A 26329-nucleotide genomic window follows, 5' to 3' on the forward strand; every position below is an offset into this window, starting at 1 on the left:
GTGAGATGGTGGCTGCAGAGATTCACCATTGATGGCTCAGAAAGCATCTTTCATCCTGAATCATTTCCATTCATTTCCATCTTAATATTTTCAAGTTATAAGTGTTTGTTGTCATCATGTTGCGTGTTAATATTGTCATCATTCCATGTGTTAATACTGTTAAAATTGTGTGTTGTTTGTCATCATTTGTGTGTTAATGTTGGCCATCGTTCTATCTGGTAATATGTCATGATTTTGCTTTTTAATGTTTGTCACTGTGTGTTTATGTTTGTCATCATTTGTGTTGTTTCTCCATGTCAGTCAATATTTTTCCATCCATACAAAATGTAGATTATTTCAGCATGCTGAAATTCGATGGTAATCCATGGTTTGTGGCATGGCGTACAATGTTCCCATCATCCTTTATCCATATGTCACCATATTCCACACCACAATATTGCATGCGAAATTCAGAATAAATACAACATTTTTAAAAGGATTTGAATCTTAAAATTGGAATATAAAAATGTGTCTATATGGGATAGTCATGCAAACTATTTTAAACAGATGGACAACCAGCAGAGGAAGCAGGCGCAGGCAGAGGGAGAGGTAGAGGGCTTAAAGGTAAGACCATCATGTTCACATCTATGCAAAACTTACATAGTTGGTATGTTAGTTTCCAGTATTGTTGTCTTGCATACTTCTTAATGGGCTTGCTTCAGCTACATATTAATGGGCTTGCTTCAGCTACATATTAATGGGCTTGCTTCAGCTACATATTAATGGGCTTGCTTCAGCTACATATTAATGCTCTCTTGCATACTTATGCTTTTCTTTCTTCCTGCTTGTTTAGCCTGCTACTGCTTTCAAAAGGTTTAGGCTCAACCGACTTTAAAGGGAGCAGACATATGTAACTTAGAGTACACTAATACAGCTTTTTGATGCTATGTATACTATAATTTAACATTTTAAAGCTAATGACCTAACAATACACTCTAGTCAACTAAAACCTTTGAGGCACTTTCTATCTAAGTTCTCTTATCCACTTTAAATCAAATACATTATTCTATTGCAATCTACTATCCTACTTAGCCACTTCTATTTAACTGCTTCAACTATAGTATAATCATAATTGCTTTAATCTATCCATACTATATTCACTCTGTCATATTTACTCATCCATCCTTCCTTCTTTCATCCTTCCACCTATCATTTTATAAAGATGAGGCATTAGAAATACATTTAAAATGAAAATAATGTCACATTTATACATTATACATTTATTTGTTTTGATTTTATTTGTACCATATCAGTTAAACATTTTCACTGTATTTTTAGTATCAATAATTTGGGTGTGTTTTTCAATTGCTTGTCAATGGTTGCTGTATACACATTAGCAACACGATCTTAATAAAAACCTGTGCAACTGTATCTGAATTTCAGCCAAGCAGACCCCGTCCCCTGGTGAAGGTGGCAGGGGTAGAGGACTGAAACCTGGTGCAGGAGGCAAACCCCCACCAGATGAACCTTTTGGAGGATTCAAACTCAAAGCTGTTCCTCTGAAGTTTGTGAAGAAGCTCAAAGACATAGTGTTACAGGAAGCAGAGTCGATTGGCTCCGCTGCTGTGTTTGAGTGTGAGGTTTCACCTTCTACGGCTGTAACTACATGGATGAAAGATGATAGCAACCTACGAGAGAGCCCAAAACACAAATTCACCTCTGATGGCAAAGATCGCAAACTGGCTATCATTGATGTCCAGCTGTCTGACACTGGCGATTATACTTGTGTGGCCAAGAATGCCGGCAAGGAAGTAACATGCACTGCCAAACTCATAGTTGAAGGTATTCACATTTTTTTATTCTGAGTAGTTAAATTACATAATTTCTAGTCTAAAGTAATTACTGGGTAACAATTTATATGAATTCATTCATAATACATTGGGTCTGTAACTACCACATGACTATGACTGAAATAGCTTCATGTAGCATTATAAAACAGTATCTTTTTTTTTTTTTTTGCAAATCCTGTAAGCCACTATGAAACTGCCTGAAATTGATTAACTGGATATGTGTTTTTTTTAAAGTTGAATCATACTCTTCATAACTGTTAAGTCACAATAGTATTGTAATTATTGATGCGTAATATCACAAATATGAGTTCATGATTACCGAGTTATCTTTTTTTGTTTATAGTTGTTAAAAACTAGCTATGTCTTAAATCCCTTGTCAATGTATCAGGGTTTGTCCTACTAATGTTTTTCATTATCTGTGTGTAGAACTGCCTGTGAAGTTCATAAAGAATCTGGATGAGGAGACGTCAGTTCTTAAGGGGCAGCCTATGTACCTGACATGTGAGCTGAACAAAGAGAGAGATGTGGTTTGGAAGAAGAATGGTCAGCCCCTAAAAAAGGTTGCTGGCAAGGTGGCCATCAATATCATTGGAATGCAACACGCTGTTACAATCCAGGACTCAGGAGAAGATGATGCTGGTGTTTACACATGCGAGTGTGAAAACATCAAGACTGAAGGAATTGTCAAAGTAATTGGTAAGAAGTGGCAACGATCCTAGAATCGCTGTAATAAATTGTTGATGCTTTTACACTTTACTGTATCTGCTATACATATATAAACTGATTCGATTTTTCCTTCCATAAAGAAATCATCAGAGACTGGTTAGTGAAACCATTGAGAGACCAGCATGTCAAACCCAAGGCTACTGCCACTTTCAAATGTGAGCTCTTTAAAGAAACCCCCAACTGGAAGTTTTTCAAAGGGGACAAAGAGATTCCTAATGATCCCACGGATAAGACTGAGGTCAAGAAGGAAGGAAAGGAAATGACTCTCACTGTCAAGAATGCACAACCTGATGATGTAGGAGAATATGCCATGGAGGTTGAAGGCCGCAGATACACAGCTAAACTTACACTTGGAGGTTGGTTGTGTCCCACAAATATTGTTGGTTATGATGCCTAAATAGGCCTACCTACATGAAGTGAGTGCTAATAATTATAATTAAAATACTTTTACAGAGCGTGAAGCAGAAATCTTGAAGCCTCTCAAAAGTATGGAGATAGTAGAGAAAGAGGATGTATCATTTGAAACGGAGATATCGGAAGACGATGTGGCTGGAGAATGGAAACTCAGGGGGCAGGTCCTTACAAGATCACCGGTAAGACTAGTCACATTGATATTTTTCTGTACACTAGCAAGTTGTTGAAAGAAAATTTAAGGATTTTTATATTATTTAGAGTTTTTTCACATTGTGTTTTAATTTCAGACGTGTGACATCAAAGCTGAGGGCAAGAAACGTTTACTCTGTCTGAAAAACGTCCAGCTTGACCAGTCTGGTGAAGTGTCTTACCAAGCTCTGAATGCTATCACTAGTGCCGTGCTCACGGTCAAAGGTAAGTAATCACCAAAGAGCACAGTTTGTTTGTACTGTGTGTGTGACACAAAGGGTAGACTGATGCTTGCATGCATGCAACGATAAAGCAGAAGACGTGTACAGATTAGAACTGTCATATTTAACCATTATTCATACCTCCCAGAAATCGAAATGGACTTCACTGTCCCCTTGAAGGACGTGTCTGTACATGAAAAAAAACAGGCTAAGTTTGAGTGTGCCATCACAAAGGATGTGCCTAAGGTCATGTGGTTAAAGGGTTCTGACATCATTACATCAGACAAAAAATATGATATCATCGATGATGGAAAGACACATATGTTGGTCATAAACAACTGTGAATTTGATGATGAGGCACAATATACGATTGAAGTTTTGGGCAAACAGTCAACAGCTAAACTCACTGTGGAGGGTAAGTGCGTTACCACTGTGATTAGACATCCCTTTGAGTGTTTTTATGTATGAAAAGGTGTTCTCTGTGATTGATTGATTCATTCATGCACCTCTGGCAGCCCTACTTGGTTGCTTCTTTTATCTAAGTCTAACTAAGTTTATGCACTCACCTAATATATTATAGGTATGAGGCTCAAATTTATCACACCACTAAAGGACCAAACTGTGAAGGAAGGTAAAACGGCTCGGTTTGAGCTTGAACTCTCTCATGAGAATGTACCAGTGACATGGTACAAAAATGAAATAAAACTCCATCAAAGCAGAACCGTGCTTACCCATGTTGATGGAACAAGACATGTATTAGAAATGAAGGAGTTGACTCTAGATGACACATGCCAGATTAAGGCAGAGGCTAAAGGAATACCCACAATGGCAAACTTGACGGTGATAGGTAATCCCTATTATGTACCTCTCTTTCTTTCTTTCCCTAATGAACAACGCTCTACCACATTCTTCTGTACATCATTGAACTTGTTTTTCATGTATGCATTGTTCTTCTGTGCTATGCCACATGGGCCAATGCAACCATGCAATACAGTGCTGTATTGTCTGCAGTAAAAGGGTCGTCATCTACTTGCGCCTATACATTGGATTTGATTGTAACCTTTTCCTGTTCCAGAGGGTGATGCATACTTCACAGTGAAGCTGCAAGATTATACTGCAGTCGAGAAAGACGAGGTTAATCTGGACTGTGAACTCAGCAAAGATGTCCCTGTAATGTGGTATCACAATGAGACAGAAATTAAGGCCTCCAAGATGGTTACCATGAAGGCTGAAGGGAATCGAAGAGTCTTGTCCATTAAGAAAGTGGAGGGAAAAGATAAGGGACAGTACGTTTGTGACTGCGGGACAGACAAGACCATGGCAAATGTTACCATTGAAGGTAAGTAAGCAATTAGGTCAAATCCCTTTTGAGAGGTTTCTCATGCTTAACTGTGTCTAATTATAAATGTTCCTATTTTCCTATGCTCCTAACTGCAGCTCGTGATATCAAGTTTATTCGCCCAATGTATGGTGTTGAAATTCTTGATGGTGAGACGGCTCGTTTTGAGGTGGAGATCTCTGAAGATGATGTTCACGGACAGTGGAAACTTAACGGAGAAGTCCTTGCACCCTCTCCAGTATGCTACATAAGACAACATTCTCACAAAATCACCAATATTTACTATTCACTATTCACTCTCATTCTGAGATTTTTTAAATGTTTTGTTTATGCTGTGTTAACATTTTGGGTGGAATATTTTCGACACTAATGTTGCATTATGATTGCAGGATATTGAAATAATCGAGGATGGTGCCAAGCATACTTTGGTTTTGTACAACTGCAAGGTCCCCCAGTCAGGTGAAGTGGGATACACAGCTGCTAATGCTAAGTGTGCAGCTAATCTGAAAGTGAAAGGTGAGATTCCCCCCCGTGTTAATCATCTGTGATGATACTCTTACCATTGCCATAATGCCATATTCATTACACTCTTCTTCTGAATTACAGAGCTCCCAGTGTCCTTCATCACACCATTGAGTGATGTGCACGTGTACGAGAAGGATGAGGCCAGATTTGAGTGTGAGGTATCAAGAGAGCCTAAGGGCTTCCGCTGGCTCAAGGGATCTCAGGAGTTGAAGGCTGATGATAAGTTTGAGATTCTACATGAAAAGAAGAGACACACTCTGGTGATCAAATCTGCTGCATATGATGATGAAGCTAAGTACATGTTTGAGGCTGAGGACAAGAGAACGACTGGCAAACTAATTATCCAAGGTAATCTAAATAGAATCATGTTAAAAGATTCAATTCATTACAAGTGACTGAAAGTAAGACTTACATTTTGATGATTTCTCACCAGGAATTCGCCTTGAGTTTGTCAAGCCCATTAAGGATGTCACTGTCAAGGAGCGTGAGACAGCTGAGTTCAGTATTGAACTTTCCCATGACAAGATCCAGGTCACCTGGTACAAGAATGATGTACGTTTGCATCCCAGCAAAGTTGTGCAAATGTCAGAGGACGGCAAGGTGCACACGTTGGCTTTCAAAGAGGTGTCCATTGATGACACATCCCTGATCAAAGTGGAGGCTATGGGGAAATTCTCAGAAGCCATGCTCACTGTTCTCGGTTAGTACAATCACTCCATGTTCGTATTGGAAATGCTTTGCTTAGCTAATATTTAAAAAAATAAAAATAAAAAAAACTCTTGAACCCATCAAAGTGAATATGTTTGACATGTGTTTTTGTCTTGGTGAGTTTCTGCTAATGTTTATTTTTCATGAACAGAGGGAGATGTTTATTTCACCACCAAATTGCAAAACTACACTGCGGTTGAGAAGGATGAAGTGGTATTGGTGTGTGAACTGAGCAAGACCTCTGCTGAGGTGAAATGGTTCAAAGATGGCCAGGAAATCATTCCCTCCAAGAATGTGATCGTCACAGCTGAGGGAAAGAAGCGTAAGCTGACAGTTAAGAAGGCAGAGAAAGGCAACATTGGAGAATACACCTGCGACTGTGGTTCTGACAAGACCACAGCCAAACTGAACATTGAAGGTATGATATTTTTACGGTAGCATTTTAGTAATAGATCAGCATGTATTGTTCTTACATTAATGCAAACAAATGTTTTTGTCCTTTTTCCGCAGCGCGGAACATTAAGATTGTCCGACCTCTGTACAGCGTTGAAGTGACAGAAACTGAAACTGCTCGATTTGAGACAGAGATCTCAGAAGAGGACGTACATGGTCACTGGAAGCTCAAAGGAGAAGCTCTTCATCAGTCTCCTGTATGATAATTTTATATCATTATCACTATTATTATAAAATGTACCATTGCTCACTATTTTAAGGGTTGTTACGAATTAAGTATTACTTGGGCTGTTTTTAACAAAAAAGTGCTTGGCACTTGAAACATATTTTCTTTGTGAGTATCAATTAATTCAACTCAACTCACTTTTTGTAAATTCTCCTGCAAGGATTGTGAGATTAAGGAGGAGGCCACAAAGCACATGCTGGTCCTGTACAATGTTCGCATGGATCAGATTGGAGGAGTTGACTTCTCGGCTGCCAATGCAAAATCCAGTGCCCAGCTTAGAGTTAAAGGTGAGAATTCTATAACACATATGCGTGCGCGCGCACACATACACACACATGCACGCACACATATATATATATATATACACACACACACACACACATTCTCTCTCTCTCTCTCTCTCTCTCTCTCTCTCTCTTATCTCACAGGGAGATTGGCACAAAAAAATGGTCAGTTTGTCAGTTTACAGTGAACAGTTGTCAGTTTACATTGAACTCTGACAGTTACAGACAGCTTTTAACAAGGTGTTAACGAGGTATCTCATGTAGTGGGCCATAAATAGTTGAAGTTAGTTGTTAATCCGGGCAAACATTCTTTATTTTAAGATCCCTTGCTTATGAAACACCCAAGGTGTTGTTATGACATGCAACCCTTTCCTCATGATGTTTTAAAGTTGGGTAACATGCACCCCGATATTCTCCTTTTCCTAGAAAATTCCAGGGGGATGATTGACAGCAACATATTGCCTAGCCTGGTGGTTTGGCAGGGGTGGGCTGATGGCCAATCAGGTGTTGTGGCTATTTTAGAAGCCACATGCCTTATCTAGAGTGGGCGGTTAGTGATTGGCAGAGCTACAACATGCCTCCCTCCAAAGTTTTTTTGCTGACCATATACATCTCAAGGGAACTCGGTATGCAAATGAGAAAGGCCCCCCAATGACAAGTCCCTGTGTGCTGGTCCACAGTTGTCCTGGGGGCTCACAGGCACCAGAGCTGTGGCCTACCGTTAGTTCAACTGAAAAATGAGGATTTGCCGCTAAGGATTTACTGATCTCTCGTGGGAATTGGGGGGTGACTAACGATGTCTTCTCCTCAATCTAAAGCACGGGTGATCGGCCTACTACGGCCTCTCAAGGATGTTACTGTTACTGCTGGGGAGACTGCCACCTTTGACTGTGAACTGTCATATGAGGGAATTGCTGTGGAATGGTTCCTAGGGGGTACAAAGTTGGAGCCAAGTGACAGAGTAAGTTAAATACACCATCTTGAATATTGACATAATCACTACATCGACAGCCCTTTTGAAAACAGTGCAAAACTTAAAAATGAACTTTCATACACAGGTATACATCAATATTGTATATCCTATTCAAATATCTGAAATACAGAAATATTTTAACATTATTTTATATATTCTCCATAATTTTTCTTATTGTGACTACAAGTTGTCGAACTGAAATGTATTTTAGTCAGACTGTCATGTTGTATATTTACATTGTACATTTCTACATATTGTTATATTTTATCTGCATGCTACCTACAGTACATGCTTTCTGCATATAAGGGCCTGTGAAGATCAGGATTCCAGTTGAGCATTTGATCCGGGTTTTGAGATAACTCAGGAGGCTTTTCTGCCCTGCAAGCGTTCTTCTAGTTATTTTTAACTGCTTCAAGTGTGTATGTCCAATGGCAGGTGGCAAGAAGAGCTATTTGACAGTCATAATTTTATGTTGTGTTGTAATTGCATGTTGAAAATGATCTGCTAGGCCCTGAAATATCTCTGCACAATGGCAAATTAATTGATAAATTCCCATGAATTTGATATGCCTGAAAGGGTAGGCCCATGTGATCATTTGGTTTATGGTGTAGTTTTTGTTGTTGTTGCTTCAGTTACCTACAGTATAAAGGCATCTATGACACCATTCTGTCTGTTTGGGAAAATGTATTACTTGGAGGCTTCACTCACAGTATTATAGTGTATTCATAATATTACAGTATTCATAAAATAACAGTCTGAAATATGTTGTTAAAGTGGTGAGAATGAACAATCAGCTGAAAAGGAAACAGATGTGTAACATCTCAAAGGCCTGAAACTAAATTGCTGTCTTCCTGTTTCACCTAAAGGTTATGCCATTAGGCATATAATAATTACTTGCAATTAATACCCTGTCAAGAAAGAAATGCCAGTGTTTATTCCAATTGCTATAGCAGATGCCTCAGTGATATACAGTGCTGTACAGATTCAGAGGGAACGTCTTGTCAAATGAAACACCCACAGCTCCGGAGAGTGGAGTCAGATGGCAGAGTTAAAATTGAGCCTGAGTCCCTTGTCACCAGCTGCCGATGTTCATTAAGTCCACAGAGCAAATAGCCAGGCACCCTCTAGCTGTCATCCCCTCCTGATTTATCAATCTATTTGATTTGCACAGGTGGTTACCAGGGCAGAAGGCAGAACTCACACTTTGACTCTAAGAGATGTCAAGCAGGCAGAGGCTGGTGAGGTAAAACTCACTGCAAAGGACTTCCAAACCCAGTCCAAACTCATAGTCAATGGTAGGTTCCCCTTGCTCTGTTTAATTAGATTGTTGCTGTTGTGGGCTTCTTGCTCCATCTATGTTCTCTCTATACCTACATTGATATCTGGTGTGTACTTTTTTTTCAATCTGTGTATATTTAAGCAGCTATCAGTGATGTTTTAAATAGTTTCAAATCATGAAATATACTCCTTGATGATGATTAATATGACTCCTTAATACCTTTATGCGAGTAGAACAAGGGTTGTACAGTACCTCCTCCTAACCATTTAAATAAGGACTTAATACTGTATTGTTTATGTTTTTGTTGACACAGAGGATTTTGGAAACAAATGATGTATAGCTTTAAATCATGAAGTTAAAACAGTAATGCTGCTCTTAGAGGACGTAATTCATTGAGCACAACGGACATTTTGTTGGTGATCCTGCATGCAGAAATCACTGATAGCTTAAAGTCACTGATACATGAAACTATGAAACTATGAAAATCTACTGTAGATACAGTTTATAATAATTATAAAAATATATCAAATAATAATCATAATTATTGATGCCAGTGGTAAAATGTCATTAATTTGTTGCAATTTCTGATGCTGTGATTTGTAGTAGTATATGTACATTATGTTATTTTGTGACAAAACAGAGCCACCAGTTGAGTTCACCAAACCTCTGGAGGACCAGACTGTGGAGGAGGAGGCCACTGCTACGCTGGAATGTGAAGTCTCCAGAGAAGCTGCAGAGGTCAGATGGTTCAGAGATGGACAGGAGATCCGCAAAACTAAGAAATATGAAATGGTGGCTTCTGGCTGCAAGAGAAGACTCATCATTCAAGGCTGCACTCTTGATGACTCAAAGACATATACCTGTGATGCAAAAGAATTCAAAACCTCTGCTTTCCTTAACGTTGAACGTGAGTAAAGATGAGATTAACTATATATATATAAAAAAAGTTTAATGTTAGAGTAGATATTAGAAATAACCCTAACCCTAATCCTAACCCTATTAGTATGTTGACAATATGAACTTGTATTTACAGCTCCACATGTTGAGTTCAGTAAGCCACTCCATGATGTTGAGGTCAAAGAGAAGGAGTCTGCCAGGTTTGAATGTGAAGTATCTCGCGAAAATGCCAAGGTAAATTAACATACTGTATATACATCAGGAGAGGATGTTTGGGGTATTATAAGCCTACATTTTGATACAATTTTATTATTATTATTATTATTTTATTTTTTAATCATGGTTATGTTTTATTGTCACAGGTCCGTTGGTTTAAGGATGGTAGTGAAATCAGAAAAGGGAAAAAGTATGAAATAATCGTCAATGGCCGCCAGCATATTCTTATCATCACAAAGTCAGTCTTTGATGATGAAGCAGAATATGAATGTGATGCAAAGACCTCAAAATCCTCCGGCATGCTGACAGTTGTTGGTGAGTCTTGTAGAAAAATCAGAATTCATTTCGATATTATCTCAAGATCATCGATTGATTGAATTATGATGTATTGTCTTCGCAGAGGAAGAGGCTAGGTTCACAAAGAACCTTTCTAATGTGGAGGGAACAGAGACAGACAGTGTGAAACTGATTTGTGAAGTATCAAAGCCCAGCGCTGAGGTTATCTGGTACAAGGGTGACCAGGAACTGCCTGAGGGAGGTAGATATGACCAGATCCAGGATGTCAGGAAGAGAATTCTCATCATCCAAGATCTCCGCACAGATGATTCTGGAGAATACAACTGCAGACTGCCCAAATCTAAAACATCTGCTACACTGAAAATTAATGGTAATGAAATCTGACATGAGCTATGTAATTTTGTCAGCAAGACACTTGTCAGTTGAATTTAGTTATTCAATGCAGGTAAAAAGTACATTGTCAATTCTCTGTTTTTGTTCCTCCAGAACTGGCTGCTGAGTTTATTGCCAGGCCTCAGAGTCAGGAGGTGGTTGAAGGAGAAAAGGCTGAGTTTGTTTGCTCAGTCTCCAAAGACACCTATGAAGTCAAATGGTTCAAAGATGACAAGGAGCTTCACACTGGAGACAAGTATGACATTGTCCGTGATGGCAAGAGAAGAATACTTGTTGTGAAGAACTGTGAAACAAAGGATGAGGGAGGCTATGTTGCTGTAATTGGCTCCACCAGAGCCACAGCCGACCTTTTCGTTCTTGGTAAGTTATTTTCCACTATTTGTCTATCCAATTATGTTGATGTTCAAGAAGTGTGTACTAACTTTTGAGCTATGGACATTTATTTATCTGGCATTTCACAGAAAAACTCAGGATCATTACACCACTCAAAGACACAGAAGGTGGAGAAGGACAAGAGATTGTGTTTAATTGTGAGGTGAACACGGAGGGAGCCAAAGCTAAGTGGCTGAAGAATGAGGAGACGATGTTTGAGAGCAGCAAATTCGTCATGGTCCAGAAAGACAACGTGTTTTCATTAAGGATCAAGGACGCTCAGAAGAAAGATGATGGCAAATACACAATAACATTGACAAACCAGCGTGGTGAACATGCCATGAGCTCTGCCAAACTCGCTGTCAAAGGTGAACACATTTTGTTATTGATTTCATCCAAAGTTAATAGATCATAACTGTGATTTTTTTGTACGTGACTTATGAATTATCTTTTTCTCTACAGAGGAGAGACTCAGGATCACTGTACCTCTTGAGGACTGTGACACACAGGAGAAGAATACTGTTAGTTTTTCATGCAAGGTGAACAGACAGAATGTTACATTGAAATGGATGAAGGCTGGTCAGGAGATCACCTTCAACAAGCGCATACTGTACAGGGTGGACAAAGACAAGCACACACTGACCATCAAGGACTGCAGCCTGGCTGATGAGGGCGAATACACTGCCATTGCTGGTGATGACAAGTCTACTGCTGAACTGATCATCAGTGAAGCACCAACTGACTTCTCAGCACAACTCAAAGACCAGACCATCCCCGAGTTTGAGGATGCTGAGTTCACCTGCAAGCTCACTAAAGAGAAAGCAGATGCTAAATGGTACAGGGACGGCCGTGAGATCAGAGAGGGCCCAAGGTAACTCACTAGTGGAATGCTACAAGATACTATAGGATACTGGCTATAAGATACTTTTAAAGGCATATTGTAATATCATACATTTCATCTTATCATTGAAAGGTACCAATTTGAAAAGGAGGGAAAGACTTGCAGACTGCGCATCAAAGAGTGCCGACCAGATGATGAGTGTGAATATGCCTGTGGAGTAGATGAAAGAAGATCCAGAGCCCACCTCTTTGTTGAAGGCAAGCATCGTGAATGTAAAATATGATTTTTAACCATTCGCATGGAACAATTTTTCAATAACTCTATTTCTGTGCAATTGTATTACAGAGATCCCCGTTGAGATCGTCAGACCACCAGCAGATGTATTTGAGCCTCCAGGTTCAGATGTTGTATATGAGGTAGAGTTAAACAAAGACAGAGTTGAGGTCAAATGGTTAAGGAACAACATGACCATTGTCCAGGGTGACAAGTACCAGATGATGAGTGAGGGGAAGATCCACAGACTCCAAGTGTGTGAGATCAGGCCTCGTGACCAGGGGGAGTACAGAATCATTGCCAAGGACAAGGATGCCAAAGCCAAGCTGGAGCTTGCAGGTATGTCCTCATATTGCTAATATTCTGTGTTTTTTGGGGGGCTATGGGATATTGCTGAACCTGGCCTATATAGTATACTACATTATCAAGTCACATTTTAAACAATCCTAACATTTAAAATATTTAAATCATCCCAATTAATTATCTAATTACCATATATTACTCCTCTAAGCATGTGGATTCACATCAAAGAAAAGAGAAGAGAAGAGAGTGGGCTCTGTTCAAAATCATAAAATCCTATCATGCTTCCCACTGCACCATGAGATAACCAACTGGAACCTAAGAATAATCTACGTTTGTCAGTCAGAGTAGGCCTTTTATTATGTGATGGAAATTAAACTTTCTATGATGTAGTTGGCCTATCCATCTTTATCTGAATAATGATTGCTGAGATTTACACTGATACCTCAAAATCCTATGTTGAAAGAACAAGAACAGCTCCAAACCTTATTTTCGAGATATGCCTTCAAGGCTTTCATTCACAAATTTGCTAATGTTATGAATGTTTATTTTATTACAGCTGTGCCAAAGATTAAGACGACAGATCAGAGCTTTGTAACTGACGTTGGAAAACCGATCGTGATGGCTGTCCCTTACAATGCATATCCGAAAGCTGAGGCTGACTGGTTGTACAACAACCTCAGCTTGCCCAAGGACAACATCCATACGTCTTCGGACAGAACAGAGTACAGGCTGAAAGACCCCAAGAAGTCTGACGAAGGTCGATACAGGGTTGTCATTAAGAATAAACATGGACAAGGAGAGGCATTCATCAATTTGGAGGTCATAGGTAAGTTATCAATGAAGATTCCCATCTTGTGACTTGTACATAAGAGACTAAATGTTGCCTGTTCTCATCATAAGCAAAATAAAACTACAGATGCTATCCTAAACTACAGATGCTATTTAAATTATATAACTGACATACATTTGAGTGCTTTTTTCTGTGATTAAAAGCTATCTCTGAGAGACCATTTTTGTTATTTAATTGAGTATATATTTGGGTTTACACGTAACTTGCAGATGAAATTCTTAATTATTACTTTGATTGTGTCAGTATTTTGGATTTTGTTCTTGTCCATATTCATCCCATTGATAAACTTATTTTTGTCTTCTACAGATGTCCCTGGACCGGTGAAGAACTTCAGTGTGGTTGACACAGCTGATGGTGAGGTAAGCCTGGCCTGGGATGAGCCAGAGAGAGATGGTGGCAGCAAGATCATTGCATATGTGGTCGAGAGGCGTGACATCAAGCGCAAGACATGGACACTGGCCACTGACCGTGCTGAGGTCCCAGAGTACTGCGTGACAGGACTCCATAAGGACTCCATGTACCTCTTCCGCGTCTGTGCTCGCAACAGAGTGGGCAGTGGCCCAAATGTTGAGACAGACAAACCTGTCCAAGCCAAGAATAAGTTTGGTAAGGATTAAATAACATTTCAGTTTGATGAAAGTTCATTAAATGCAAAGCTGTGAAGTCATAACCCTTCCTTGTGTTTTAGATGTTCCTGGTGCACCCAAGAATGTGTTGGTTGGGAATGTTAGCAAGTTCGGTGCAGCCATCGCCTGGGAACCTCCACTGTCTAATGGAGGATCTGAAATCACCTCCTATATTATTGAGAGCCGTGATAGGACCTCTGTGAAGTGGGCTGTGTCACTTGTGACCACTCCAGAGGCTCGCTGCGCCATTATCAATGACGTCATTGAGAACAAAGAATACATCTTCAGAGTCAAAGCTGAAAACAAGGCTGGAATTGGCAAGCCAAGTGCTGCCACTAATCCAGTAAAGATAATGGACCCCATTGGTAAGTTATCTAGGTTCGAACACTTCCAATAAACATCTGTCTCCAACAATAGCCAGACCACTAATAACACTGAAGCAACTAAGCACCTGTCTCTTATAAACGCCGGGTCAAGATTAATTGTTCACCGGTATGTTATGTTTGTTTTGTAAATTAATTGTTACCGGTATATCTCTGTTGATACTAACAGATGCAACGCATTTGATTCTGAACGACCATTGCGACACTACTGGTCATTTCAACAGTCTGACAGATCACCTGGATGGAAACAATAACAAATTACCAAAAATTACCAATCTGGGTTTAAAGATAAATCTGGGTTTCACTGATTTATTGTAGGCTAATAATGTTGGTGGATATTTGTCCTCAGTATGCTATGATATATTCAGCTCTGTCATATTGAGCAGCAGTTTGGCAACAGTGGTAACAGAATAACCAATAATATCCTGTCTCCAGTAGTTGCCAGGTGCGCTCCATTGTTAAAGCAAATAAATGCCCCGGGATACTAAAATAAGTTTTACGGTATTTAAACTTGAATCTGAAATACATACAATATGTCAACATTACATGTTATTTGTATTACTCCAGAGAGGCCAAGCCCACCACTGAACTTAGTGCACTCAGACCAAAACAAGAACTCTGTGCAGCTGACATGGGAGACGCCACTGAAAAATGGAGGCAGCATGATCACAGGCTACATTATTGAAAAATGTGAGGATGGGACAGACAAGTGGCTGAGATGCAATGCCAGGCTCTGCCAGGACCTCTGCTATAAGGTATATTCCTACTAAAATATGAAGCTGTAAATTGCACTAATATATATTGCAACCATGTTGTACATGTATAACTTACATTTTCTAATATGTTCTACTTTCTAGGTATCTGGCCTGAAGTATGGACAGAAGTACAACTACAAAGTATTTGCTGAGAATGCAGCTGGTGTATCAGATCCATCCAACACAATCGGACCTCTGCTAGCAGATGATACACATTGTGAGATTGATTTCAATGTCTTTGATCTTGCAGGTGTTTATTATTCATCATTACTTTAAATGCTGTGCGTTTGTCATTACAATGGTCTTCTTTTTTATTTAATCTATAGTTGCCCCCACAATGGACCTCAGTGCATTCAAAGATGGCCTGGAGGTCATTGTTCCTCATGCCCTCACTATCCGTGTCCCTATCTCTGGATATCCCACACCCATCGCAAAGTGGAGCTTTGGCGATAAGGAGCTCACTGCTGGTGACCGTGTGTCCATGGTTACAAAGAGCACCTTCACAGAACTAGTTGTCACTCCAAGTGTGCGTCCAGACAGGGGCATTTACACTCTGCAATTGGAGAATGATGTGACTACTGTCTCAGGAGAGATTGAAGTCAGTGTTATTGGTAAGTGATAGATACACTTGTGGAATTTAACTGATATCTGGATCAGCTGTAAGTCCTCTGTTCCTTCATGTTTTTTTTCTGTTCACTCAGCGTCCCCAAGTGCACCCAAAGACTTTAAGGTTGCAGAAGTTACAAGACAGCATGTGCATATGATGTGGGAGGCACCAGAGCACGATGGAGGCAGCCCACTGACTGGCTACCAGATAGAAAAACGTGACGTGTCCCGTAAGACCTGGGTCAAGGTATGGATGAATATAAGCCGCCAACAAACCATCCAGCTATGTACTGTATATAGATGATTGAATAAGATGAACATATACTGTATGTGAATGAAATGTGTCAATATCTTTTCCCAGGTGATAACTGGTGTTCAGGACCAGGAATACACAGTCACTGATGTCATTGAAGGCAAAGAGTATTTGTTCAGAGTTACAGCCTGCAACAAATGTGGCCCGGGAGAGCCTGCCTACATTGATGAGCCAGTGAACGTGTCCTCCCCTGCCAGTGAGTATTTGTGAAATATAACAGCAAGGACAATGTCTATACTGTATTCACTCAAGTTGTGGGAGCCTGATGAGTTTTCTTTGGTGTGCATGAGAATACAATTTGGCGTCTCGGTCACATGTCCCTGTCATTTTCATTTTAGCTGTGCCAGACCCCCCTGAGAATCTGAAATGGAGGGACAAATCCGCAAAGGACATCTTCCTGACCTGGGAGCCACCCAAGTGGGACGGCGGCACAGGCATCAAGGGATACAATATAGAGCGCTGCCAGCGTGGAACAGACAAGTGGGAGTCTTGTGGCGACCAAATACCTGAGCTGAAGTAAGTAGAACCCAATAAGAGCTTTGTCATTGTGTGCGACTACACACTACACATTGTGTGTCATACTACTTCTTACTTTCCCTTAGATTACAGGTGACTGGTCTGACTGAGGGACAGTGGTATGCCTATCGTGTGAGAGCCTTGAACAGACTGGGGGCAAGCAAACCCTGCAAGGCCACAGATGAGATCCTGGCTGTAGATCCCAAAGGTATGCTGTGTAAATACTCTTGTTTGTAACATAATAATAATAATTAATTGCATTTATATAGCACCTTTCTAGACATCCAAAGGGCTCACATTCTAACGCACCTCATCACTAACATATGTAGCACTAGCACCCACATGGGATCACATGGATCATCCTGTGTACTTGCAGAAGTATTAATACATTTTCTGTGTGATGTTACAGAGCCTCCAGAGATTCAGCTGGATGTGAAACTGCTTGCTGGATTGACTGCCAAAGCCGGGACAAAGATTGAGCTTCCTGCTGATGTGATGGGAAAGCCAGAACCTAAAGTGAAGTGGACCAAGGCTGACCTTGTCCTGAAAGCAGATGATAGAGTGGCTATTGATGACAAGTCTGGTCACTCAAGAGTTACTATTGCCAAAACCAAGAGGGAGGACACTGCCACCTATATCATTGAAGCTGTCAACAGCAGTGGCCGTGCAACTGCAACTGTCGATGTCAACATTCTAGGTACGATATAGTTTTACTTTTTGGTTAAACATGCTCTCATACCTGTGTAGTAATTTTGACATTTCTGTGTCAACATTGTATTTACATTTTCTTACATACTTTCAGTTAATGTATTATGTAATGTAATGTATTGGAGTTAACTGTGGCTTGTCCATACAGTAACATGGCATCGGGACTGCTTTTTATAAAACAGTTTTTAAGTTTACATATTTTACATATTACCTTCAATAGATAAGCCTGGCCCTCCAGCTGCCTTTGATATCTCTGAGATCACCAACGAGTCTTGCTTCCTGGCCTGGAACCCTCCCAGAGATGACGGAGGCTCCAAGGTTACCAACTACATCGTAGAAAGACGAACTGTAGACAGTGAGATCTGGCACAAACTCTCCTCCACCGTGAAACAGACCACATACAAGGCCTGCAACCTGGTGGCCTTCAAGGAATACATCTTCAGGGTCTTCGCCGAGAACCAGTTTGGTATTGGCTTGCCAGCAGAACATGTGCCAATTATCGCCAGATACGCCTTTGGTATGTAAATCAACCAATATGATGTAATGTTTTTCCTATCAAATCATTATTTTGTTTACAGCTAATAAATTAATAAACAGTATACTAAAATGACTCCCATTTGAAATCTTCTAACAAATTCCTTTCTCCCCGTCTCAAAGCAAGTCTGTATGAGGGGACGGCCACACAGCTTTGTCTACACAATAATAATACGTCAGGGAGTTTAACCATGTTCCTGTTGTTTTTAAATGTTCTGTAATGGTTCTGTTTCAGACTCACCTGGTGCTCCTACTAAGCTGGAGCCCTCTGACATCGCCAAGGACTCCCTGACTCTGACATGGATTGAGCCTGAAGAGGATGGTGGCAGTCCCATCACTGGATACTGGGTGGAGAGATATGAACCAGACAATGACAAATGGATCAGATGTAACAAGCTACCAATCAGAGACACAACATTTAGGTACAGTAGGATTATAATATATTTAGGCCATAAAGCTAACATAAATAATGTTTTGATGGGTCATTAAAGGCAGCTATTTTGATATTTGATATTGTTTTATAAATGACTTGGCTTTATAATGTGCTTGGTCCTTGCTTTACAGAATTAAAGGGTTACCTACAAGGAAGAAGTATAAATTCAGAGTCCTGGCTGAGAATCTGGCTGGACCTGGAAAACCAAGCAAAGAAACTGACCAGATCTTGGTTAAGGATCCTATTGGTAAAACATACCACTAGTTTAATTGACTACAAAAGATTCTAAGTGAATAGATACACTTGAAATTGTACCATTATAAAGGTTGGCAAAACTTTTCAGAAACGACATATCTTCTATTACAGATCCTCCATGGGCTCCTGGTAAGCCCACCGTCAAAGATGTCGCCAAAACCTCAGCCTTCCTGCAGTGGACCAAGCCTGAGCATGACGGTGGGGCCAAGATTGAGTCCTACATCATTGAACTTCTGAAGAGTGGAACAGTGGACTGGGTTCGTGTCGCAGATGGAATCATCATCCTAGAACACTTCCTCAAAGGACTGATGGAAAAGCAAGAGTACTCCTTCCGGGTCCGGGCCGTCAATATTGCTGGGGAAAGTGAACCCAGTGAACCAAGCGATCCAGTACTGTGCAAGGAGAGACTCAGTAAGTCAGTTAGACAGTGTCCATCAGAATCTGCTCAGTTTTCGGTGGTTGAGTACTAATGATTCACGTTTTGTCCTTTTTCAGATCCTCCCTCGCCCCCACGCTGGCTGCAGGTGGTCACCATCACCAGGAACAGCGCTGAACTGAAGTGGACCATGCCAGAGAGAGATGGTGGTTCACCTATCATCAATTACATAGTGGAGAAGAGAGATGTCAGGCGTAAAGGCTGGCAGGCCGTAGACACCACTGTGAAGGAAACCAAATACACTGTCACTCCGCTCAATGAGGGCTCTTTGTATGTGTTCCGTGTGGCTGCTGAGAATGCAGTTGGACAGAGCGGATACTGTGAAATGGAGGACTCCGTTCTGGCTAAGGATACTTTCAGTAAGATCGAACAACATATGACAGACTATCACTTTTGAACACTTAACTCATGTACTAAGGATATGTTTATTTTCTATTTTCAGCTACCCCTGGATCCCCCTATAATCTGACTGTGCATGGGGTGTCACAGAGATATGTGGACCTGGATTGGGAGGCTCCTAAGAATGATGGTGGTAGACCTGTTCTGAGGTAAAGATTGACCGTAGTCAGCTTTGTGAGATAACGTGTCACATTACAGTGAGCCGTGTGTGTAAAATGTGTTACTAATTTCAATCAGATATTCCATTGAGAAGAAAGAGAAACTGGGAACCCGCTGGGTTAAGGCTGGCAAGACCTCAGGACCTGACTGCAAGTACAGAGTAACGGATGTCATTGAAGGAACTGAGGTTCAGTTCCAAGTCCGTGCTGAGAATGAAGCCGGTGTTGGACATCCAAGTGAACCAACAGAGATCCTTACAATAGAGGATCCAACAGGTGTGTTGTTATTGATAAATGTATTTGCTGGAGTTACTTGCACTGGTTGTATAATTACACATTTTTTTGCACAGTTCAGCACTGTTTTGCTGCAGCAAACTTGAGCCCTCCTTGTGTTGTAAATGAATGAGTTAACTTCAATAACCACTTGACAAATATACTTGACAAAATTTGGCACTTCTTAGTAAAACATCTGTAATTGTCTGGTACCTGATACAGTGAAATAGAGGTGTAGAGGTAGTTCTTAAGTAATTATTATGTGATTATGCGATTATGTAGTTTCACCCTAATTGCCTCCCTATTGAAGCAACCTAAATTTCTAATTTCTGTATTGGCTGTTTCCATAGGTGCACCCTCCCCTCCAATCGATCTCAACATCACTGGTGCCAGCCGTGACTACATTGCCATTGGCTGGAAACCCCCAGAGAGGACTGGAGGCAGCCCTATCACTGGTTACCACATCGAGCTCTGTGAGGCTGGGACTGAGAAGTGGATGAGAGTCAACTCTCGTCCAGTCAAGGAGCTGAAGTACAGGGTAGAGGAGGGCATTATCCCAGAGAAACAATACGTGATGAGGGTCCGTGCAATCAACTCTGTTGGAGTCAGCGAGCCTTCCGATATCTCTGATAACGTCTTTGCCAAGGACCCCGACTGTGAGTAAAACCTTACATAATGTTCATAATACATATTCATATGTACTCACATTAATATTCATTCTAATGGTATATTTCGGGGACTAAGTGATTATGACAACTGATTTTGTTTGTTTGTTTCCCCTTTAGGCAGCCCAACCCTTGAGTTCCAGACTAAGGACATTGTGGTTGTGGAGGGGGAGAAGTTGCATCTTCCCATCCCATTCAAAGCAGTGCCACAGCCAAAGGTGACCTGGCACAAGGACGGAAAGGAGCTGAAGGCTGATGAGAGACTGTTGTTCAGATCTGAGTACACCTCTTGTCACCTGGAGATTGCTAGCTGTCTGCATGCAGATGCTGGCCAGTTTAAAGTAACCCTGGAGAACAAGCTTGGAGCAAGCAGTGGAACTATCAATGTTAAAGTTGTTGGTACGTTTCAATGACATAATTACATTAATTTATTAAATTATTAAATGAATTGCCTTATTCAAGAATCACTGCATATGGCATGACCACTCTATATTTCCATATTTTCTTTTGATATAGGCCTTCCTGGTCCATGCAAAGACATTGTTGACAGTGATATCACCAAGAATTCATGCAAGATATCATGGGATCCTCCAAACTATGATGGGGGCAGCCCCGTGCTCCATTATGTCCTACAGCGTAGAGAGGCCGGCAGGAGAACCTATGTCAACATGATGTCAGGAGAGAACAAAGTCAGCTGGCCTGTGAAAGACCTGATTCCCAATGGAGAGTACTACTTCCGTGTCAAAGCTGTAAACAAAATTGGCGGTGGAGAGTACATTGAGCTCCGCAACCCTGTGATTGCTGAGGATCAGAAGCGTGAGTAAAAAAAGTTTTTGATTTTTTTTCTCACTGTGAAGGTGCAAACATACCTTTTAAACATCAGTTGTATAGGATTTTCTAAATGTTTATATTTCTACATTTCAGAGCGCCCGGACCCACCAGTTGATGTTGAAACTCACAATCCTTCTTCAAACACTGTGACCCTAACATGGAAACCCCCTATGTATGATGGCGGATGCAAGATCATGGGTTATGTCCTGGAGAAGATGATGAAGGGAGATAAGGAGTTCGAGAGATGCAATGACTTCCTGGTCCCAGTATTGTCCTACACTGTGAGGGGTCTGAGGACAGGCAAAGAGTATCAGTTCCGTGTACGGGCTGAGAATGCTGCTGGAGTCAGTGACCCATCACGCAGTACACCAATGATCAAGGCCTCTGATGCTGCTGGTAAGGTTAATTCAATAACTCTTATCAACCTTGCAATTTCTCCAGGATATTGCTGCAAATTAGAATATAAGAGGTGTAAAATGTGACATGCTGTTGTTGTTTCCCCTAAGACCCACCAAAGGTGTTCCTGAGTGGAAGTCTGCAGTCTGGCTTGAACATCAAGAGAGGGTATGAGATCAGACTGGACGCCAACATCTCTGGATGCCCCTACCCCCAGATAACATGGATGAGGAACGATAAAATCATCAGGCCAGAGGCTTTGAGGAAACGACCAGAGAAGCCCATTGTGAAGAAAAAGGTAGAGAAAACAGAGGAAAAGGATGCTAAAGATGCTGATGCTAAGGACACCAAGGATGTTAAGGATGCTGATGCCAAGGATGTTAAGGATGCTGATGCCAAGGATGTTAAGGATGCTGATGCCAAGGATGTTAAGGATGCTGATGCCAAGGATGTTAAGGATGCTGTTGCTAAGGATACTAAGGATGCAAAAGAAGCCCTGGTGGAGCCTGAGCTGCCGGACCACCCAACACTCCAGGAGCGTCTCACCATCGACGACAAGAACAGGGGCGAGTCCTGTGTCCTCATCAGAGAGACCATCAGGGGAGATCACGGAGTCTACACTATCAAGGTGGAGAATGACCATGGTATTGCCTCTGCAACCTGTGAAGTCAATGTGCTGGGTAAGCTATTGTATTCTGTTCTATTCTTGCTTATGATATCACATTAACTTTGTTGCAATACAATATGCACATTTTCCTAACTTTTGTTTTCAGCTTTCTTATATGACTGCATTTTAAAATACGTTATCTACCCATTCACAGACACTCCTGGGCCCCCAGTCAACTTTGTGTTTGAAAAAGTCAGAAAGGATTCAGTCATATGCAAGTGGGAACCTCCACTTGATGATGGGGGCAGTGAGATCCTGAATTACACCCTGGAACAGAAGGACAACTCGAAGCTGGAGATTGGATGGATCACTGTAACATCAACGCTCAGGGGTTGCAAATACCCTGTGACCAAGCTGATCGAGAAGAAGGAGTACATTTTCCGCGTCACTGCTGAAAACAAGTTTGGTCCTGGACCACCGTGTATCTCTGCACCTCTCATCGCCAAGAATCCATTTGGTAAAGGAGCTGTAAATGTTATTATGAGAATAAGGTTTAAAATGTTTGAATTATTGGTTATGATTCTACAATTGTCTTACTATGACAATTTTATATTTTAGACCCACCTGAGGCTCCTGAGAAGCCGGAGATTGACGACATCACAGCCAACAGCATGCTGGTCACCTGGACTGAGCCAAATGACAACGGCAGCCCTATCCTGGGTTATTGGGTTGAGAGGCGTGAGATCAACAGTACTCACTGGGGCAGAGTGAACCGCAACATCATTGCTGATCTGGAAGTGAACGTTGAAGGTCTACTGGAGGGTCTGACGTACATCTACAGGGTCTGTGCCGAGAATCAAGCTGGTCCTGGAAAGTTCAGCATCCCGTCTGAACCCAAGACAGCACACGCACCCATCTGTAAGTCAATGAGATTGCAATTAATGCTAACGCTTTATACTTAAATACTCTTTATAAAGGGTTTATAAAGAGTCTATAAAGAGTTTATGAGACGTTTATAGTCTGTCAATTGATACTTCATAGATAGCGATATACTGATATAAACTGATGTTTTATGAGGTAGTTATAGCCATTTACTACTGTTTTAGGAGTCTTACCTTACTGTGAAGTGTGACATGATTGATTAGATCGTTATGTAAGCATGATAATATGTGTAATGATTGTACTATTGTCCCCATAGTGCCACCTGGGCCACCGATCGCAAGGGTTGTTGACACCACTGAGTCCTCCATTGAGGTGGAATGGGATCCTCCTGCTGACAATGGAGGTGGAGACATCCTAGGCTACTATGTTGACAAGACCATGGCAGGCACCAAAGACTGGTCACGATCCACAGAAAGACCTTGGAAGAATCGCACCTTTACTGTGTATGGAGTCAGAGAGGGGGCAAAGTACATTGTTCGCGTCATAGCTGTTAATGCTGCTGGTGAAGGTGTTCCTGGCATGACTGAATCAGTCTTTGTCAGAAATCCTCAAGGTAACCTATCACAAAGCTTACAATAACACATGTTTGATATTTAGTACACAAAGATATAGATAACTTGAATGTTTAACTCTTACCATTAAATTATCAATCCAAGCTGTGATAATTTCACATATACCGTAAAGTATGGAAAAGACAGATGGTAAAATGGTGTCTGTTGATTTGATCTACAGAGGTTCCAGTAGTGGAGCTGGATATCACCGTTAAGAATGGTATTGTAATCAGAGCTGGAGAGACAATGGTTATTCCTGCTCATGTGACTGGCAGACCACCTCCATCAATCAGATGGACAAAAGACGATGGTGAACCGGAAAAAGAACGCATTGAAGAAGAAAATGTTGGACAGGAAAGCATTCTCACAGTAAAGAATGTCATGAGAAAGGATCATGGCAAATACCAGATAACTGCATCCAACCCCAGTGGAATAAAGTCTGCATGGACCAGGGTTGAAGTCATGGGTGAGTATTTTTCTTGATCCTGCATGGATCACTGGAATATAATACCACTGGGAATATTTCACATGTTGTACTTTGATGTAACAACCTGAATCCTTTGTCAGATGTTCCTGGGCCTGTGCTGGACCTCAAGCCTGTTGTGGTGACCAGGAAGTTGATGATGTTGAACTGGTCCGATCCAGACGATGACGGTGGCAGTGATGTCACCAGTTTCATCATTGAAAGGAAAGATGTCAAGATGCACACGTGGAGACAGCCCATGGAGACCCCCTCATCTAAATGTGAAATTGTGGGTATCGTTGAAGGACAGGAATACATGTTCCGTGTTGTGGCCAAGAACAAGTTTGGTGCTGGTCCCCCTGTTGACCTCGGCCCCATTCGTGCAGTAGATCCACAAGGTAATGTCCAATATTATCACACATTTTATTTTTTAAAATCGTTATATTTAGTTTTATATTTCTATACAGGTTAGAATTGATGGACTATGTTAATTATGTTTTTGGTTAAGGTCCACCAACTTCACCTGAGAAATTCCACTACACTGAGAGGACTAAGTCCTCCGTCAGCCTTGCTTGGAAACCTCCACGCAACGATGGAGGCAGTCCGATCGTTGGCTACTTTATTGAGAAGAAGAGGAAGGATGCCCCCGCTTTTGAACTCTGTAACAAGGAGATCTGCACTGGGCTGACAATGGATGTGGAGAACCTGGATGAGCTCCATTTGTATGAGTTCAGAGCCAAGGCTGTTAATTGCGTTGGTGAAAGCGAGCCCTCATCCCCACTCAACGTTGTCATTCAGGATGATGAACGTACGTCCTAGCAGTTTTGTCTTGCTTCTGTCCTGTATGATGTTAAGTGGTAAACAAATTGAGGCAAAGTGGTAGACAAAGTGATGTCTCATTGAGTTGCTCCTTTTTTTACAGTTTCCCCAGTCGTGACATTGTTGAAGCACTTCAAGGGAGACACCATCACTGTCAAGAAGGGAGAGCCTGTTGAAATTCCTGCTGAGATCACTGGCCTACCAATACCAAAGGTAGAATGGTCAAAGGATGAAGTCATTATTGAGAAGCCAACTGAGGAGCTGTTGATGGAAACAGTAGAGGTGAACAGAACCACAGCAAAAACCAAGCTCAGCCTCCCTGCAGTTACCAGGAAAGACAAAGGCTTCTATACAGTGGCAGCTTCAAACCGTCTGGGCTCAGCTAGCCACACCATAAAGGTTATGGTACTTGGTAGGTGTTCACTTATTAGCTTGCTTTTCTGAACCATAATATTGTTATTAAGAGGGCAATAATTTTTATAATCTCTTTTTTACAGATCGCCCTCTTCCACCAAGAAACGTAAACATTTCTAACATCAAGGTTGAGTCTTGCTACCTGACTTGGGATGCCCCAGAGGACGATGGCGGAAGTGAGCTCACTAACTACATAGTGGATAAGAAGGACATCAATGCAGAGAACCCTGACTGGGTGGAGGTCACCAATAGCATCATTGAGAAGAGATTTGGGGTGAGTATAGAACTTGTGAATATGGATCATGTTACTTTTATTATAAAATAATACAGAGGAGCGTACCTACATCCTGGCTCCACTTTAACATTCCTTGCACAATTTACAATGGGCATTGTATGTATGACTTGTATTGTATGACTGCCGATTTATCAAAATTGAAAGCATGGACCCACCTGTTCAACCATTTTCCGAGATTAGTCACTACTTTGTAATGACTTATTATTATATAGTATTATTCAAGGGCAAGCATTTTCATCTTTAAAAAAACTGCTGTTGGGAAACCCATGTCCCTCTACTTCCCTGACTTTTCCTAAGTACTGTTTTTACAATTTAAAAATCACACATTGAAAAAAATCTGATG

General features: G+C 41.1%; 1 protein-coding gene across 1 annotated transcript in view; it reads left to right on the forward strand.

Annotated features, from left to right (window-relative positions):
- Window positions 1-26329, forward strand: part of ttn.2 (titin, tandem duplicate 2) — a gene marked incomplete at its 5' end in the record, with an annotated part of 160038 nt that overhangs the window by 66197 nt on the left and 67512 nt on the right. The window contains 58 exons of the mRNA XM_083682079.1: window positions 547-603; window positions 1423-1821; window positions 2256-2525; window positions 2636-2911; window positions 3009-3148; window positions 3257-3383; window positions 3528-3794; window positions 3960-4226; window positions 4455-4718; window positions 4817-4956; window positions 5108-5234; window positions 5325-5591; window positions 5677-5943; window positions 6103-6369; window positions 6462-6601; window positions 6791-6917; window positions 7733-7875; window positions 9059-9182; window positions 9807-10073; window positions 10200-10297; window positions 10426-10594; window positions 10680-10946; window positions 11063-11329; window positions 11431-11709; window positions 11804-12212; window positions 12315-12448; window positions 12528-12794; window positions 13315-13584; window positions 13915-14214; window positions 14297-14599; window positions 15185-15372; window positions 15475-15589; window positions 15699-15983; window positions 16074-16225; window positions 16340-16487; window positions 16630-16807; window positions 16894-17015; window positions 17217-17504; window positions 17736-18032; window positions 18285-18471; window positions 18614-18729; window positions 18849-19148; window positions 19233-19532; window positions 19616-19721; window positions 19810-20006; window positions 20354-20663; window positions 20793-21067; window positions 21185-21484; window positions 21593-21895; window positions 22006-22575; window positions 22717-23019; window positions 23121-23420; window positions 23701-23997; window positions 24177-24461; window positions 24563-24856; window positions 24967-25266; window positions 25381-25689; window positions 25775-25965. Coding sequence (XP_083538205.1) covers window positions 547-603; window positions 1423-1821; window positions 2256-2525; window positions 2636-2911; window positions 3009-3148; window positions 3257-3383; window positions 3528-3794; window positions 3960-4226; window positions 4455-4718; window positions 4817-4956; window positions 5108-5234; window positions 5325-5591; window positions 5677-5943; window positions 6103-6369; window positions 6462-6601; window positions 6791-6917; window positions 7733-7875; window positions 9059-9182; window positions 9807-10073; window positions 10200-10297; window positions 10426-10594; window positions 10680-10946; window positions 11063-11329; window positions 11431-11709; window positions 11804-12212; window positions 12315-12448; window positions 12528-12794; window positions 13315-13584; window positions 13915-14214; window positions 14297-14599; window positions 15185-15372; window positions 15475-15589; window positions 15699-15983; window positions 16074-16225; window positions 16340-16487; window positions 16630-16807; window positions 16894-17015; window positions 17217-17504; window positions 17736-18032; window positions 18285-18471; window positions 18614-18729; window positions 18849-19148; window positions 19233-19532; window positions 19616-19721; window positions 19810-20006; window positions 20354-20663; window positions 20793-21067; window positions 21185-21484; window positions 21593-21895; window positions 22006-22575; window positions 22717-23019; window positions 23121-23420; window positions 23701-23997; window positions 24177-24461; window positions 24563-24856; window positions 24967-25266; window positions 25381-25689; window positions 25775-25965 — 13715 coding nt within the window. The remainder of the gene's footprint in view (window positions 1-546; window positions 604-1422; window positions 1822-2255; window positions 2526-2635; window positions 2912-3008; window positions 3149-3256; window positions 3384-3527; window positions 3795-3959; window positions 4227-4454; window positions 4719-4816; window positions 4957-5107; window positions 5235-5324; window positions 5592-5676; window positions 5944-6102; window positions 6370-6461; window positions 6602-6790; window positions 6918-7732; window positions 7876-9058; window positions 9183-9806; window positions 10074-10199; window positions 10298-10425; window positions 10595-10679; window positions 10947-11062; window positions 11330-11430; window positions 11710-11803; window positions 12213-12314; window positions 12449-12527; window positions 12795-13314; window positions 13585-13914; window positions 14215-14296; window positions 14600-15184; window positions 15373-15474; window positions 15590-15698; window positions 15984-16073; window positions 16226-16339; window positions 16488-16629; window positions 16808-16893; window positions 17016-17216; window positions 17505-17735; window positions 18033-18284; window positions 18472-18613; window positions 18730-18848; window positions 19149-19232; window positions 19533-19615; window positions 19722-19809; window positions 20007-20353; window positions 20664-20792; window positions 21068-21184; window positions 21485-21592; window positions 21896-22005; window positions 22576-22716; window positions 23020-23120; window positions 23421-23700; window positions 23998-24176; window positions 24462-24562; window positions 24857-24966; window positions 25267-25380; window positions 25690-25774; window positions 25966-26329) is intronic.

This window comes from Argentina silus (genome assembly GCF_951799395.1).
Source record: "Argentina silus genome assembly, chromosome: 12".
NCBI classification, from domain to species: Eukaryota; Metazoa; Chordata; class Actinopteri; order Argentiniformes; family Argentinidae; genus Argentina; species Argentina silus.